At 39.2% G+C, this 16,286-nt stretch overlaps 1 protein-coding gene across 1 annotated transcript; it reads right to left on the reverse strand.

The window, feature by feature from the left end:
- Positions 1–449: 449 nt before the first annotated feature.
- On the reverse strand, positions 450–15,397 carry LOC121321082 (sodium/potassium-transporting ATPase subunit alpha-1-like). Its single transcript, XM_041259990.1, has 23 exons — positions 15,371–15,397; positions 10,288–10,413; positions 9,823–9,882; positions 9,225–9,428; positions 9,006–9,119; positions 8,724–8,858; positions 8,504–8,621; positions 8,003–8,271; positions 7,456–7,654; positions 7,253–7,362; positions 6,646–6,780; positions 6,299–6,491; positions 5,996–6,171; positions 5,746–5,882; positions 5,420–5,570; positions 4,998–5,166; positions 4,748–4,902; positions 4,294–4,417; positions 2,081–2,226; positions 1,847–1,977; positions 1,006–1,107; positions 791–882; positions 450–670 (listed from the first exon to the last, which is right to left on the reverse strand). Exons 1-23 carry the CDS (start codon positions 15,395–15,397, stop codon positions 642–644), a joined length of 3,102 nt encoding a protein of 1,033 aa, XP_041115924.1. The 3' UTR covers positions 450–641.
- Positions 15,398–16,286: the final 889 nt, after the last annotated feature.

Below are 16,286 nucleotides of genomic sequence, written 5' to 3' on the forward strand. Positions count from 1 at the left end.
TTTTGTATGGATTTCCTTTCTGTGGGGTGGGGGTGACTAACAGGAGTTCAGGTACAAGATAGATACCTTGTCTATTACTGCAATAGCACATGACTAGTGGTCAAGCACAGGGGTGTTTGTGGAAGCAGTTAATGCTTGTGCAAATATTGGATTGCGCCGTGGCTACCACGTGCCAAGTGGACAGTAACAACTCATGGGACAAAGGGAGCATTATTGCATTATATTAAAAAAAGTTTTGAACAGAACTGCATGTTGATTTACATTAAATGAAACAATTTTTAACCTGTGCAGACTTCAGTACAGTTATACCATCTAGGGACTTTGGAAGAGGATATATTGAAGTTGTGGAATAAAATAGCTGAAAACAACCCTTGAAAAAATCAAACGTTTAAAAAACATAAGATGCGCCCCCCCCCCCCGGAAAGAAATACAACAAAAAAGGCAAAAACTAGACTTCGCTGAAAATTTATTTTAAATTGCACATCCGTTAAACCATATAAAATTTGCACTACAAAACAAAGGCACATAAAAACGTCTTGGTTCTGTATCTTTCAGCAGCTTCAAGCATTCTATATAAAAACACATATCCAAAGATTGGAAGCTAAAAGGACATGAGTGAAATTCTGATGTAGAGCTACAGTTTAGTAGTAGGTCTCCTTTTCCACCCAACCTAGAAAGAAAAGAAATATTAAATACACTTTCCAAATCACCACACATTTATAGGACAGGATTGTTGTGCCACAATTCCAAAACACAATAGACGTGCAAAATATTTATTTTGTTGCCTTACCTCCTGGGCTGCGTCGAATGATAAGCTTTCTAATTTCATCATAAACAAAGATAAGGAGAGAGTAGGGGAAGGCGCAGAACCACCAGGTTGGTCTAAAAAAAAAAAAAAAAAAAAAAAGTAAGATGCCAGGGTCAAATGAAAAAAAATGGACCATATTTTGGACTGTCAAAATCATTAATGTCAAATAACACAATAAAAAAATCTGATTAATTTACTTCAGAGGGTACATTCTGAGGGCCACATCCATTCCTGGGCAATAAGACAAGAAGGCAGCCAAAGCGGTTTCCTCAAACAGCCCAAAGATAAGGATTTTGTTCCTGTTAAATAAAATAAATACAAATTAAAAAAAAAAAAAAAATATCCAGAGACTACTTTACAATACCAATCGTCATATTCCTTTAACAGAGACCACATTTAGTAATATTGACGTTTGCTCACAGCATTAACCCTTTGTGGTACTATGTCAGACCAGGTCCAACATTACAACTTTCCTTTCCGGACCCGGTCTGACAAAGAAGTCAAGCACAGGTCTCTAGTTGTTTTTTACCCTGGAAAAAGCCAAGAAAACTTTCCAGTGGCCGAGTGAGACCAACTGGAGCCGGAAAAACAAAAAAAAGGGGCAGATCTGATCAATACATAGCCCCTGCACCACAGAGATAACACGGACATAAACAAAGACAGCTGCTTCCGCATCCAGTGCTCAAAGAATGTCAACGGCATATACAGAGCTTTTTGAGTTGTTACAGTAATAAAATTATGACTTGGATCGCATTATTGAGGAGTTTAAAACGAGTGATCAGGAGGATTTCAGTATGCACGACTATGAAGAGGTATGTGAAAAATACAGCGAGCAAGGGGCGAGGATTGGTTGGAGATGCAGTACCGAGTGTCCTTTTGCTATGCAGTGCCTTTTAAACCTGTTTTACTCTGAAAATTTTTTAAAACAGCATGTATGAAAATAAATTTAACCCGACAAGTGCTGAAGAAATGGACCGCTAAGGGTTAATGTAGTTGGTGCTTGTTCCAAATCAATGGGTCACCAGTCTCAATACTTACTTCATTCCCTGCTGGAAGACAGAGTTTCTTCTAGTTTTACAGATGATCAAGTCAGCCCACTGCACAACCACAATACTGACAAAGAAAGCAGTGTGGCAGGTAAACTCGACAATCTTTCTCTGTTCAAAGGTCTGTTGAAGGCAAGGCCAGAGGGAGGTAAAAGTTTAGTGCCAAAAAACTGCCATTTAATATTGTTCCCCACCCCCTCCCAAAATTATGTTGAGGCATACTGACCCACTGCTGTCCATAGCTGTCTTCCAAATCATTGAGGTTTTTGTCATCCCAGTCAATACGGATTCCCAAAAGTCTCATGGGCAGGAAACCATTCTCAGCAAGAATGACAAAATATGTAAAGAATCCTCCCAGTGCCTGGATCATACCTGAAGTGAGACAATTACCTTTTAGTTAAGCTTTTTATCCCCCTTACATATAACTGCCTATACCCAGTGGGTAAATGGGAATGCCTATTATGACATAAGGAGATAAATAAGTGTGCCCCATCTTCAACACAGTCAATAATGCAACTTGTTAGGAAGCTTAAACACTAAAGGATGATGTCAGAGTTCATTTCACAGAGTTAACAATCCTATAAAATTCACACTTGTTTGAGGAACAGCTGGCATACTGTGCAATATATACTGAGCACCAAAAGAAACTTACCACTATTATGACTTTTTTTTTCCCAAAAATAAAAGTATATAAAATGGACACTGACTAAATCTTTTTGGTTTCTTTTTAATCATTTGATCATTCATCCTTGACCATGACACGCTTGAGTGACTGACTGAAGCATATGCACTTAATCAGTGAGACAGTTGATCAGAATGATTTCATCTGTTGAATTGCAAGCTTGAATAAAAGCAATAAAGAACACACACACACACACACTATATATATATATATATATATATATATATATATATATATATATATATATATATATATATATACACACACACACACACACACACACACACACACACATATATTATATATATATAAAAATCACAGAAAAAAAAACACTTAGGGCAGCGTACTGTGGCTTGCTGTCTTCGGTGTTCACAGCCAGCAATTTCAAACCTGGCGAGACGGTATAACCAGACACACTCAATGACAGGCCACGAACTGGAAGACCAAGAGTCACAACACCTGGCCAAGATCTGCAGATCATTTTTAAGCATCTTCGTGATTGTTTTCGCATGGCTAGGTCAAAAAGCACCTTATACTGCAGGTTGCAACATTCCATGCATCAGTAGTTCAACTGTAAGAAGGCGATTACAGTGTCATCATATACAGGCCAGGCGACCATACAGGGGTCCGGTGCTCAGCAATGTGCATCGTCACAACAGGATGAGGTGGTGCCAACAACACCTTAGGTGGACTCGCTTTCAGTGGAGCCAGGTCCTCTTCAGTGACGAATCAAGATTCTGCAGATTGCTCTGATGGATGTTACCGAATATGGCGTAGACGTGGTGAATGATATGCTAATTGTTGTGCACGAGAGACCAAATCAGTGGGGAGGTCAAAGTGTGATGGTCTGGGCAGGAGTGTCTAGTCACTACAGAATTCAGCTGGTCATGATTGATGGCAACATGACAGTACAATAATAGCTTGACAAAGTCCTAAGGCCTTACTTGGTGCCCTTCTTGTAAGCCCATCCTAATGTGACAATATTCCAGCAAGACAACGCACGTCCTCATGTAACGACAGCTTTCTCGCAAAATGCTAACGTGACAGTCATGCCATGGATGCCTTATTCCCCAGACCTGAGCCCAACTGAACGTTTGTGGGATGAACTTGGGCGACGTGTGGCTTCTAAGGCTCGGAGGCCACTGAACAGGCAGATGCTTATCCAGGCATTACAAGAGGAATGGGCCAGGATTCCTCAAGACAACATACGAAACCTGGTGCAAAGCATGCATCGCAGATGTACTGTTTGTATGGCTTCCAACAGTGGCCACACACGCTACTAGCCTGTGAATTTCACAGTATCTCCCGTCCCCCCATAAGCTGACAGTAAATCCAAATGTGGAGTGAAAAGTCTATTTTCATGCTCAAATAAAACAATTCTTTTTGATGCTCAATATAGTTAGCAATTGCCCATGTAGAGCCACTCTCAAGCTTTCCTTGTTGCAAAATACAAAGGCCTCATTCCTTCCATAAACATTTTAACAAGTGAGAAGGAACTGCAGTAGTTCCCTTGAGGGTACATTTCACTAACAGAGATCAGGCATCTGCAGCACTAGGAATCCAACTGCAGAAAGATGCAACACTTAAAATGAGCAATTCATTAAATAAGGATAAAAGTTCTAGACACCACAAGGGATTGTTGTCACAAATCATACCAAAATTTGAAGATAAATAAAATTAAGGCTAACAATTACAGAAGGAAAAGACTAAAATAAGCATTTCATGGTTATCTGAAACACTTAAGCTTTTCCGCTTACCAATTTGCCCATAGGCCATACTGATCAGCCTTTCATTCACAAGCTTGTCTGTTTTGGGGTTTCGTGGCTGTCTCTTCATGATGTCACTTTCTGCTGCTTCATAAGCCAGAGAGATAGCAGGAACCTACATGTGAAAAGCCAAAAAGGAGTTAAATATGCAAAGGCACATAGGTCTCATTGCAACCAGTAAAAACAGACACTGATCTCTTAAAATCAAGATAAACTATGCCAGAAAAATACACCAAGATTTTCAACTTCACATTCTTCAGCTCACCGTCTCCCTTACAGCCTAGATCATGCATTATGATGAAAACCATGAAACATAACTAAATAAAATAAAAATTTAAGGTTACAAGCACCACTACCAAAAAAATAAAATTAAAAGAGCACATTTTGCAACGACAATATGAAGTTGTTCATATATATAAATTATATAATAATCTGCTGTTCTCACCATATCAGTACCCAAGTCAATACACAGGATGGTTACAGTTCCCAGAGGCAGAGGGATGTTGGCCATAATGAAGAACAGGAACGGTGTGATTTCAGGGATGTTACTTGTCAGGGTGTAAGCAATTGACTTCTTCAGGTTATCAAAGATCAGACGACCTAGTAGAGATGATGAATAAAGAGAGAGTCAGACATTTTTCGTAAAAATGGGGGGGGTGGGGGGGGGGTGGGGGTGTTAACATGGTCTGTCTTACCTTCCTCTACACCAGTCACAATGGAGGCAAAGTTGTCATCCAGAAGGATCATGTCTGCAGCCTGTTTGGAGACGTCAGATCCAGCAATACCCATAGCAACACCAATATCTGCTTTCTTCAGGGCAGGGGAATCATTCACGCCATCACCAGTCACAGCTACAATAGCACCCTGCAGACATGCAGCAGGAGGATGTCATGAGCATTTATTTTACATGAAAAAAAAAAAAAATAAATCACCCCCCACAACTATTTCTAAGTTAAACTTGAGGTATAAAAAGAGTTGGTTTGTACAGACTCACTTTAGGAATTTCCACTTCATATTTCTAGCAGAGCTCCAATTTCAAGTGGCATTCTAGAAAAAAATACCCCAGCTTTTTAAGCATGGTGTACACAGCAAGACTATTAATAATATAATACTGTACCTGTCGCTGACATCCCTCCACAATGATCAGTTTCTGTTGAGGAGAGGTCCTGGCAAACACAATCTCAGTGTGGTGCTTCAGCAGGTCATCCAGCTGGTCACTAGTCAGATCCTTCAGGTCGCCACCATGAATTACACAGGCCTTGGCATCTCTGCAAATGTCAGAAAGGACTACATTTTACAGTGGTCTTTTACAACTCAACAAGCACAGTAAAACAGGAGACTTTAAAATAGAGATAACATCTACAAAGATGCTTAAAACATTCAATTATATATACTATATTAATATATATTTTTATTAAAACATCTTTGTATCGAATTTCATACCTGGGGTTGACTTCTCCGACAGGAATATTCAGGCGAGCTGCAATGTCCTCAACAGTTTCATTTCCTTCAGAGATGATTCCCACACCCTTAGCAATGGCTTTGGCTGTAATAGGGTGGTCACCAGTAACCATGATAACCTGTAGAAGGAAGAAAATAATAACTGAGAAGTGCACATTTGGTAATGAGACTGAAGACAAAGTATGGTTAGGTATGACATTTCTTATAAAGTCTTAATACAATATAAAATTACCTTGATGCCAGCGCTTCTGCACTTGCCAACAGCATCGGGTACTGCAGCACGAGGAGGATCGATCATGGCCATCAGACCAACAAAGCACAGCTTCTCAGTAGGGAAATTCAACTCATCTACATCAAACTTGAATCCTTCAGGAAACTGGTCGTCAGGAAGCGCCATATGACAGAATCCTACATTGAAGAATGGGGGGGGGCGGGGTGATAAAAGCTAGGTTTACACCTAGACACTTTCACTCAACAGCAGGTGCAATCCAAAAGACTTCAATAAGCAGCCACTTTGTTAATGCATGTTTCTTACCAAGAACTCTCTCTCCCAGTCCTCCCAGCTCAAGGTAAGCATTTTGGAAAGCATCCTTCATCTCATCATCTAGCAGCTGCTCTTTGCCATGAATCAAGATGGTGGAGCAGCGATCAAGAATCCTTTCCGGGGCACCCTTCATCACCAGTAGATAGCGAGATTCATCGGGGCTTGCATTCTGATGAATGGAGAGCTGGATTACAAGGACAGAGGTGTTAATTCTGCAAGTGACAGTTATAAAACACATATAGTTCATGCTTGCCAGAAAATGCGATCAAGAATTGTTAGTGCTTTTCAGAGAATTCCAGTCTCAGTGTGGTGCTTCAGAACCATTCCCTCATACTTACCTGGTACTTGTTGGTTGAGTTGAAGGGGATCTCTTCAATTTTGGGGTTCTTTTCTCGCATGGCCGATACAGACCCACAGCACAGCTCAATACATTTTAGCAGGGCAGATTCAGAAGCATCACCAGCGACCTCTCTCTGTAGATTCATAAAACACACATTTAAGAAAGAACAAAAAGAAAAAGAAACCACCACTTGCTTTTGGGCCTCTACAACCTGTGAGACACCATGTAATCCTGGCCTTGACAAGGACAATCAGAATCAGTTTTGTGCAGCTGAATGTACATTATGGTGTAGCATCCCTTCGGGTTTAAAATTGTAACAGTTTAAGTCTTTTAAAAGCATTTCCAGTCAAGCACCAAGAGCAAAAATAGCTGCAATTATGAAGAAGTTATAAAAGTTGCTGGTCAGGAGATTTCTGTTTCAACAGCCTCTGCAGAAAACCCACTGCTGTCAATGGCGTTCAGTCATTCAAAGAACTGGTACACTAGAGCATTTGGGAAAAGTACCATTATATACTAAAGACTCCCCATGTCAGTTATTGAAAGCTACTGCCAGAATTTCAGAAGAAAAACAAAACACTTCAAGCAGTTTTTAAAAACAATGCTACCTTAAGAATTGGTACAGATTCCTGTCCAGCCTGGAATACAGCACGGTTGCAGAGTCCTGCAACACGAGCAAGGGCAGCCCAAGTGGAAGAGCTCTTATCAAAGGTAGCACCTATAAAGAGGATATTAAAATATGATCCCACACGCATACACCGAGGGAAAACAAATGCAGTCAAGAAAGGAAAACAAGAAGTGGATCTCTTACCACTCTGGTTTTCAGTGGTGTCTGCTTCGTGGATCTGGTTGTCAAACCACATGTGAGCAACAGTCATTCTATTTTGTGTCAGGGTGCCAGTCTTATCAGAGCAGATGGTCGAAGTGGATCCCAGAGTTTCTACAGCTTCCAGGTTCTTTACCAAGCAATTCTTACGGGCCATTCGCTTAGCTGTGAGTGTGAGGCAGACCTAAAAAGGTAGAGGCAGAAGAGATGGGGAAACAGACCAATTAAAAAAAAAAAAAAAATTATATATAAATATATATATATTACACACACACACTGGTGCATCCATTTAACTTTATGAAAGGATGAGCAATAGCACCCAAATAGTAAAAGTTCATGCAATACAGAGATGAATCAGCTTGCACCTTCCTCAAAAAGAATTCAAAAAGAGCAATTTGATATCAGTACACTGCAATACAATTTATAGCACACTGTTTTCCCTTTTTTTTTTTTACATGTTCCTCATAGATTCAGTGGGTGGCTGTGTATTTTCTTCTCTAAAAGGTTAAGGAAATAAATCTCCCTTCCATACCGTGACAGTAGCCAGCAGACCTTCTGGCACATTGGCAACAATGATTCCAATGAGGAAGATGACAGCCTCCAGCCAGCTGTATCCAAGGATCAGGGAGAGGATGAAGAAGGAAATACCGAGGAAGACTGCCACTCCAGTGATGATATGGATGAAGTGTTCAATCTCTCTGGAGATGGGAGTCTGGCCAACCTCCAAGCCAGAGGCTAGAGTGGCAATGCGTCCCATCACAGTGCGGTCACCAGTGTTAATGACAATACCATGAGCAGTACCTAAAAGAAATTAGGGAAAAGATTGAGCTACTTCGTGTTTAATTAGAACCAGATGTGTGACTGGATAAGAGCTGTAAAAAAGAAGAGTCAAACCCTCCATGGAATTATTTTTATTCCTTTGGTAATTTACAGATTTTAAAATTTCCTCCAGGAGGTCTTGGAATACCATGCAAGATCAACAACATTCGCCCACCAAAAAAGTAACCCCCCCAGCCTATGAATAGGTCTGTACCTTCTACACAGTTGGTAGAGAAGAAGGCAATGTTCCTCGTCTCAAGTGGGTTTTCATTGGAGAAGTCAGGTGACCTGGTCTGAGGCTCAGATTCACCAGTCAGGGAAGAATTGTCAACCTACAGAATAAAAAACACAGAAAAAGCACAAGCATGACCCCACGTCTCCAAATTAAAGAGTTATGCTTCCAGTTTGGTGATTGCCCTTTAATTCAAACCTACCTTGCAGCCATTAGCAGAGATGATTCTCAAGTCAGCTGGGATCCTGTCTCCTCCTTTCACTTCCACTAGGTCACCAACCACAACTTCCTCAGCATTAATACTGTTTTTCTCACCATCACGGATAACTAGGGCTTGCTGGAGAGAGAGGGAAAAGATTTGTTTAACAATTAAATAAAAAGCAGTTAACCCCATTTAAATGAACGGTACCTAGCTTTAACTTAACTGACATGCATAATCAATTTTTTTTTTTTTTTTTTTTTTTTTTTTTTTTTGTTACAGTACCTGAGGAACCATGTTCTTAAAGGACTCCATGATCTTAGAACTCTTGGCTTCTTGGTAGTAAGAGAAACAGCCGGTGATGATGACAACAGCAGCAAGCACGACACCCAGATACAACTGTGGAGAGAAATAGACAGACATTGTATACATCTCCCATTAATTAACTAGTTACTACTACAAACAAGTTGCCCTCCAGGCTACAAACCTTATTAGGCTACTTACATTATCAGCGACAGGTTCATCATCCAAGGCAGCCTGAATTCCGTATGCCAAGAAACAGAGAATGGCTCCTGTCCACAGCAACATGGAGAAGCCTCCAAACATCTGCTTGCAGAACTTCACCCATTCTGGGGTTGTAGGGGGAGGAGTCAGGCAATTGGGACCATCACGAATCAGGATCTGTGCAGCACGGGCAACTGTTAAACCCTGCAGAAGGTAAATTGGAATGAAAACAAATAGTTATACCCGTCTGTAGTGACACTTTTAAGCTGCATGCATGCACACACATTAAATATTACTTGTTAACAGACGAAAGGACTGACTGCAGTTTTACACAGAGATATTTCATACAAGAACAAATAAACTGTAGCTTAAAGACCACACTTTGCAATGCACGCATATTTAATAGATAGGGCTTGGAAAGTTAAGGCTACCTTAAAGTAGAATTACAAGATAAATGAACAGTTTAGGTAATGCAATCTTAAATATTGCTGAACAGACCAGTCAGTTTATGGGGTTAACAGTACTCATGGACATAGACTATACCCATCCCTGACAGAACCGGGAACAGTGCAGTTGGTGAATCAAGTCAAAAACGTACCCGACTGAGGTCTGTACCATACTTCTGATGCAGTTCGTCCAAAGTGAGTTTATGGTCATCCTACAGTGGAAATAAAGATTGAAATGGGAAGTTTACAAACACATGATAATACTGCAGAGCTTTCATCTACCAACCAAGAAGCTCCATGCAGGGCATGATCACATGGTAGATGACCATGTAAACTTTCAGGTAAAATTCTAGCAAAACACTGCAAAATTAAATATTTTAAATGTTTACTACAATAAAAGACCATGTTTATCGGTTTCTAATCACGATAAATCCGTATTGGACATTACCTTGGCATCTGACCTCACCAACCGCATGCACTCTTACTTTCCTGACAATCAACCATGAGATAGTAATGCTCTCTAAGCAGGGTTCCATGGCTGTATTGTTCAACAGCTCCTGTTTAGTTGGGATTCTACACTTTGCTTCTCATTAAAAAAAGTGCAGGCAAGTCTTTACCAAATCTACTTCTTTCTTCAGCTCATCCAGATCTCTATCCTTCTTCCCCTTCTTCCCCTTCTTCCCCTTGTCCTTTTTACCACCGTGCTCTGATGTTTCAGCCAACTCATATTGATCACGTCCTTCCTGCGGAGAGAAATATTTTTCAAACCAAGCAGAACAAACATTTTACACTGCATTCTATAAATAATACTAATACATTTATTTGGAGATGAAGGCTGAATTGTTAGACAGCTTAAAAAGAACTGCTTAACTGGATATTAGTTTTTGGTTGCTGTCCATTAATAGCTTGTCCACCATGGACATTAGAGGACCGCATTATGTCCTCAAGCATGTTAAACCACCACATACCAAGAAAGGTCAACAGTTCATACTAAACAAATAGTCTAGAAAGTACAAAGGCAGCCAAACTGTTTTGAAGGCTTTAACTAGAGGGTCTACCTAAATTGTAATTTTGCAGAAATCAGGAAATTGAGGGGGTCACCATGAAGTGTACCCGTTAGGGGGCCCAATGCATACCAGACTAGTATCGAGAGGAAAAAATAAATTAAAAAAAGCTAGCTTCAATGAACTGCTGCACACCGCAAACTACCTATCGTCCTTCTGTAGATAGGCTTTACTTTTGTATTCCTTCGCCGACCTGTGTGCATTACACTTAGGCCAAAAAATAAATAATAATAATAATAATAATAATAATAATAATAAGTCCTTAGACAAACATGTAATTCAAAATTACTCAAAAGTGGTTAACTTTCTTGTTTACTGTTCAAAGACAACAATGTTTTAATCAGACTATCAGTGCATCTGTACTGGCTTCTGTGACCTGTACAGTACAGACTGTGTAGCAGGTGGGGCAAAGTCAGTCCTGCATTGTTTTGATTTAGGTTGTTAATCTGGTTTTCAGTACTGAAGGAAAAATACCAAAAATGGACGACAAAGCAAAAAAAAAAAAAAAATGCAAAGTATATTTCAGCTGAGGATCGTGTCAAGACATTTCCCCAAAGAAAAACATGCAGATAGAGGGAATTGTTTGCACATTTTGCAATGCGACTTGAAAATATGACCGATCGCTATTTAGCTTCAGAATCACACAAAACAAAAAGGCTAGCAGGGGCTGCTAAACAGAATGTAAAACAAATAACAGCTTTCAAAAAAACCTTTAAATTCAGCCGAGACAAAAGGTATTCCTGGTCGGTTGTAGCCAAGTTAAATCAGTACTACAGACATGATCTAGCACAGCCACCTCGATTCAAACAACCTGCTGCTTACTTTTTAAAACAGTTAGAATTTTAGACCTGAATAGGCATGTTTTCTTTCCTTTGACTACTAATAAAATGAATTCCTGGATGGGATAAAATAACATGACAACGAACATGCTGCATATATTGCCTTTATTAAAAGAATGCCGAGTTTTGGGACTGTTTCTAGATTGGTTTCCACATCTGAATAACTTGGCAAAGCTTTGCCTTACACTTCCAATCAATTCAGTGGATGCAGACATGCAGTCTCGATGTATGGGCAAGTCCACACCAGACAGAGAATGTCGGCAGCAACTGCAGGGGGATGTTGCATGTCATGTCTTTACAAATGACAGCACACTGTTTTAGTAAGGAAGCAGGTACCGCTATTTTTAAGCTTTTATAGTGCTCTTAAATATTATTTAATGTTTAACCCTTTGTGGTCCTATGTCAGACCAGGCTGAGAAGGGCCAAAAGGAGGCGAATGAAGCAGAGAACAAAAAAAACCAAAAAGGCGCCTCTCCTAGTCCCACCCACTAAAGTGATAACACGGACATAAACAAAGGAGATAGCTGCTTCTGCATCCAGTGCTCAAATAATATCATGGACATTTGCAGAGCTTTGAGATGTTATAGTAATAATGACTTGGATCGCATTATTGAGGAGTTTGGTGATAAAACGAGTGATCACGAGAGCATTTATCAGTTTGCACGTCTATAAAGAGGTATGCGAAATACAGCGAACAAGGGGTGGGGCTTGGCCAGAGATGCAGTACTGAGTGTCCTTTTGGAATTCAATGCCTTTTAAACCTGTTTTACTCTGAAAAGAAATATTTTAAATAGCACGTGTAAAAAAAAAAAAAAAAAAAAAGCGCGTGAAAATAAATTGGACCCCACGCGCCTGTCAAGAGCTGAATAAATAGACTGCAAAGGGTTGAACAGATCCACAAAATGCCTAATTTTATTCCATAACCTACCCATGAAAAATTGTGGTAAATTTACGTATTCAAGTAGAATCCTATTTACAACCAATTCATTCAATGTTAAGCCACCTTGACAAAGCATTGTTTTAAAATGTTTCACTTTGTCTGCAAAAAAATGGGAACAAAAAACAGAAAGTGGACTAGTCACAGATTTCCAAAATGCCCTACCACTAACTACATACTACCAAAGGCAATCTTTACCTTCTGTCTCTTATCAAATTCATGCCACTTGTACAAGCAGCTTGTGAAAATATCACTGCACACTTCAGGATTACTTGATTGGTACAAGGTAACTTACTGAAATAAACAGAGGCACAAAAGTACATTTTATTACCTGTGCAAAACAAAACCCCCTTTGACTCCGAAACTGTATCCACAGCAAGACTTTAATTGCAGATCTGGACTGCTGGGACCAGCAAATTGTTGTGAACCATGAGGTCCCAAAGGGATTATAAATTAAGTGTTTACTCTCATGCCAACATACAGCATATTGAGTGTGTGCATAAACACCAACACTGATTTAATACAGACAAAGAAATCCAATGTAAATGTTTAGACTACAGTGGGTCGATTTTAGCTAGTCTTGTCAGTACCCTGGGAAATGGGAGAAACAGTGCCAAACTACAGGACATTGTGTACAAAAAAATTACATTATAGCACTGTTTGCACTCTTCATAAAAATCTCTAGTCATAAAATTGTGTTGTGTACAAACCATGTCGGCTTACAAAATGCTTTCAATATTTTTAATCAAATTGCATTCAGAATTGGGTTCAATATATTAACAGCAAGTGTTCAAACTGCCCCATTTGGTTACCCTGTAGGTTTAGAATGGGATGCGAGGTGGGAAATGTACTGAAGACAGGTATTTCTAATGCTTAATGTTTAAAAAAAGCTCCAGCATCGTATGACTGAATAATGGCACAAAGAAGTCCTACTATGATCTGCTATCAGATCCCTGGTTATAAAATGAAGTTATCCAATATTTAACAGTGAGGAATGTTCTGTCCCCACCTCTTCCTGTCAAGCAATACTTTGTCCTTTAACAGCTTTGTATATGTGCGTGTGAAAGTACATGCACTTCTGCTCTATTCAAGTTTGGACTTTATTTTTTTAAATGTTAACCTGCTAGATTACTTGCAGCGTATGTGAGCATGTACAATATTCAGTCTGTTTAGAACACATTGGTACAGATATTTTGTTCTTTGAATAACGTTGCAGCTAACTACCAAATCTGTATAACTTACAAAGCAGAATTTAAAACAAGTAAGTTGACATAGTATTTGTTCAAGTCAATTACTCCACTGTACACAATCTGCTGGTTTACTAAAAGAAACACATTGCATTGTGAAATAGGTTTGGTTGAATTGTGAAGTTCATATAGCTTCGTCACCATCATTCCACATGACAGCAACTACAAGAAATAAAGTGAAGTACTGAAGCCTGAAGAGTGGCATGGTTTCTCTGGTCTACTAACTTATGTCAAATGTTAAAACTAGACAGCTAGAATATTCTGTCATACATCCAAACAAGACAATATTATAATCAGTGCTATTCCTTGCTAAGCTCAAGGTAACTTCTTCACACATGCTGGGCTTGGTGTGAGGTTTCACAGTGAAGTCTTATAGAGCAGCCCACAACTATAACTGTCTAAAATGTCTTCAATGAACATGGAGTAGAAATTGTTCTGGAACAAGACCTTTTAATAGTCAACAGCATGATGAACTGTGGAAGGAGTATTATGGGTTTTTGTATAATTGTGGGAGTTGGTGGAGGGGAAAGAGCTTTTCAGAAGCATGTAAGCTTTACAGCTTTCCCACATTCATGTTTCACAGTCAGATCCGATGGTTATTTTGAACAGCAGAGCACTCTCACCAAGGACATCAATAACTACCCGCACACTGCTCTGAACATCAGAGAAATGCAACAATTTAATACAACTACAAGTGAAACCATGTATCTCACAGCCTAGCCAACATGGCTCATCGTCAACAGGAACCTATTCAACTGCTCCCCTTTCATTTCAATGAGTCCATGAACAGCAACAGTGTGTGGTGCTCTTCTCTCATAGTTGGCAGCGGTAACAGGAATACATTCCTCAGGCCACTGAAATGGTCTATTAGAGGTCCAGGGATTTTACATATATTTCTTTGAGTTACAGGAGTGCATGCTTGTTTTTGTATGATGTAAACAAAGATATTTGCACTCAAGTGTACTGATGTGAAACGCGTACATCGTTTACTGTTACATTTCACAGTATAAAGTTCAGAATAGACACAGCATACCAAGAAATACAATTACATAAAATTGATTGATAAATCAAAAAACGCACACTACATTTTAGATACATTTGTGCAACTGCAAATATATTAACTGTGCGCTTGGATGAGGATTTTAACCCTTGAGGACAAAGCCATCTTCCCCGCAATATACCAAGCCTGTGAACCAGCCAATTTGGGTTTGAAGTTAAATGCCTTGCAACTCAAATTTTCAATGGAAAAAAAAAAATAAAAAAGGTATGTCATCTGATCTAAAGCCGACGCCACCAGTTACGTGAAAAGCTTAGACAAAAGCGGTGTTCAGACTTCCACCGATCTGACCACTGTACAACTTTAAAATCAAACTAAGTGGTCTGTTTCTTGTCATTTCCATGGCAACAAAAATAAAATATAGAACTGGTAAAAACAAAACAAAAAAAAACAAAAAAAAAACATCTGTACTCCATAAAAATGTGTAATAGCTGCACTGGCAGCAACAGTACCTTCTACTAACATGACAGTATAGACTGGTATTTAGTCAATCATTTTTTTCGTGAAAGAAGAATATACGAATCTTTACTACAGTGAAACCCAGAGAGACAGATACCTGCTTGGACTTTTTGGAAAAGATCATTACAGTCAGTTTGTCTGTTCAAACTTACACCGATTGTGAAAATTAGCTAAAACCGATTTGTGCAGACGGATCCGAGTCTTGGTTCGTTTTTTTTAAGTCTAGTCTGAACACAGCTACACAAATACTCAAAACACAGTTTGCCTCAAATCTCGTTCAATTTTATTATGAAAAACAGCACTTGCATTTGCAGTGCACAGTAATTTACTTTCTATGTTTACTTAGCTTGTGGTATGGAATTATATTCAGTAACTAGTAGGAAGAAAAACAAACACACACACCTTTACAGTAATTTGTTGTCTTCCCTGTTACAATCCAGTTAACAGGAGTTATTTGCCGACTCCCTCGCACTGGTGTTCTTCAGACCACACTCGCCTGCCATTTCATTCTCAATTCGACCCAGTACATTTCCACGAGGTAATTACTTAACTTTACATCATGACTAAAATACATCACTACACCATGCCAAATATTACCTTATATATTAATTTAACATAAACCAATGTTACAACATGTGGTATTCTGTTCTAAAATTAACGGTGTTTATAGACGCTTTCTCCTTGGTAAATACTGTACGTGCCGCGCTTTCAGACACAGAATTGCGTTTCCAGGTTATATAGTCATTTTAGCTTTTCTCGCGGAATAATTGAGTTCCTACTGTGTCAGAGTCGCGGGATCGATCTTTTTTCTGTAAATACAGGCCATACGCCGCAAGCGCGAAAGGAAATTACACTTTTACAAGACATTTGACTTGTACAGTTTTTCAAAACGAACTTCCTGGATGTCATGGAAACGTTATGTATCTTAACTAATCATGTTTTACTTAAAAAAAAAAAAAACACAACAACTTTGATGCATTTTATCCAATAGGTGGTTTGTAAATCGTTATTCG

The sequence above is a fragment of the Polyodon spathula genome, chromosome 9 (assembly GCF_017654505.1).
Source record: "Polyodon spathula isolate WHYD16114869_AA chromosome 9, ASM1765450v1, whole genome shotgun sequence".
Classification (NCBI taxonomy): domain Eukaryota; kingdom Metazoa; phylum Chordata; class Actinopteri; order Acipenseriformes; family Polyodontidae; genus Polyodon; species Polyodon spathula.

Bases quoted from the DNA above. Each gene is read 5' to 3' on its own strand.
- LOC121321082 (XM_041259990.1), bottom strand. From the start codon at position 15,397: ATGATCTTTTCCAAAAAGTCCAAGCAG. The intron at 5,571-5,745 runs GTATGAAATTCG...TGACATTTGCAG, and splicing joins GTCGGAGAAGTCAACCCCAG to AGATGCCAAGGCCTGTGTAA. The intron at 1,108-1,846 runs GTAAGTATTGAG...TTTATTTAACAG, and splicing joins GTCTTCCAGCAGGGAATGAA to GAACAAAATCCTTATCTTTG.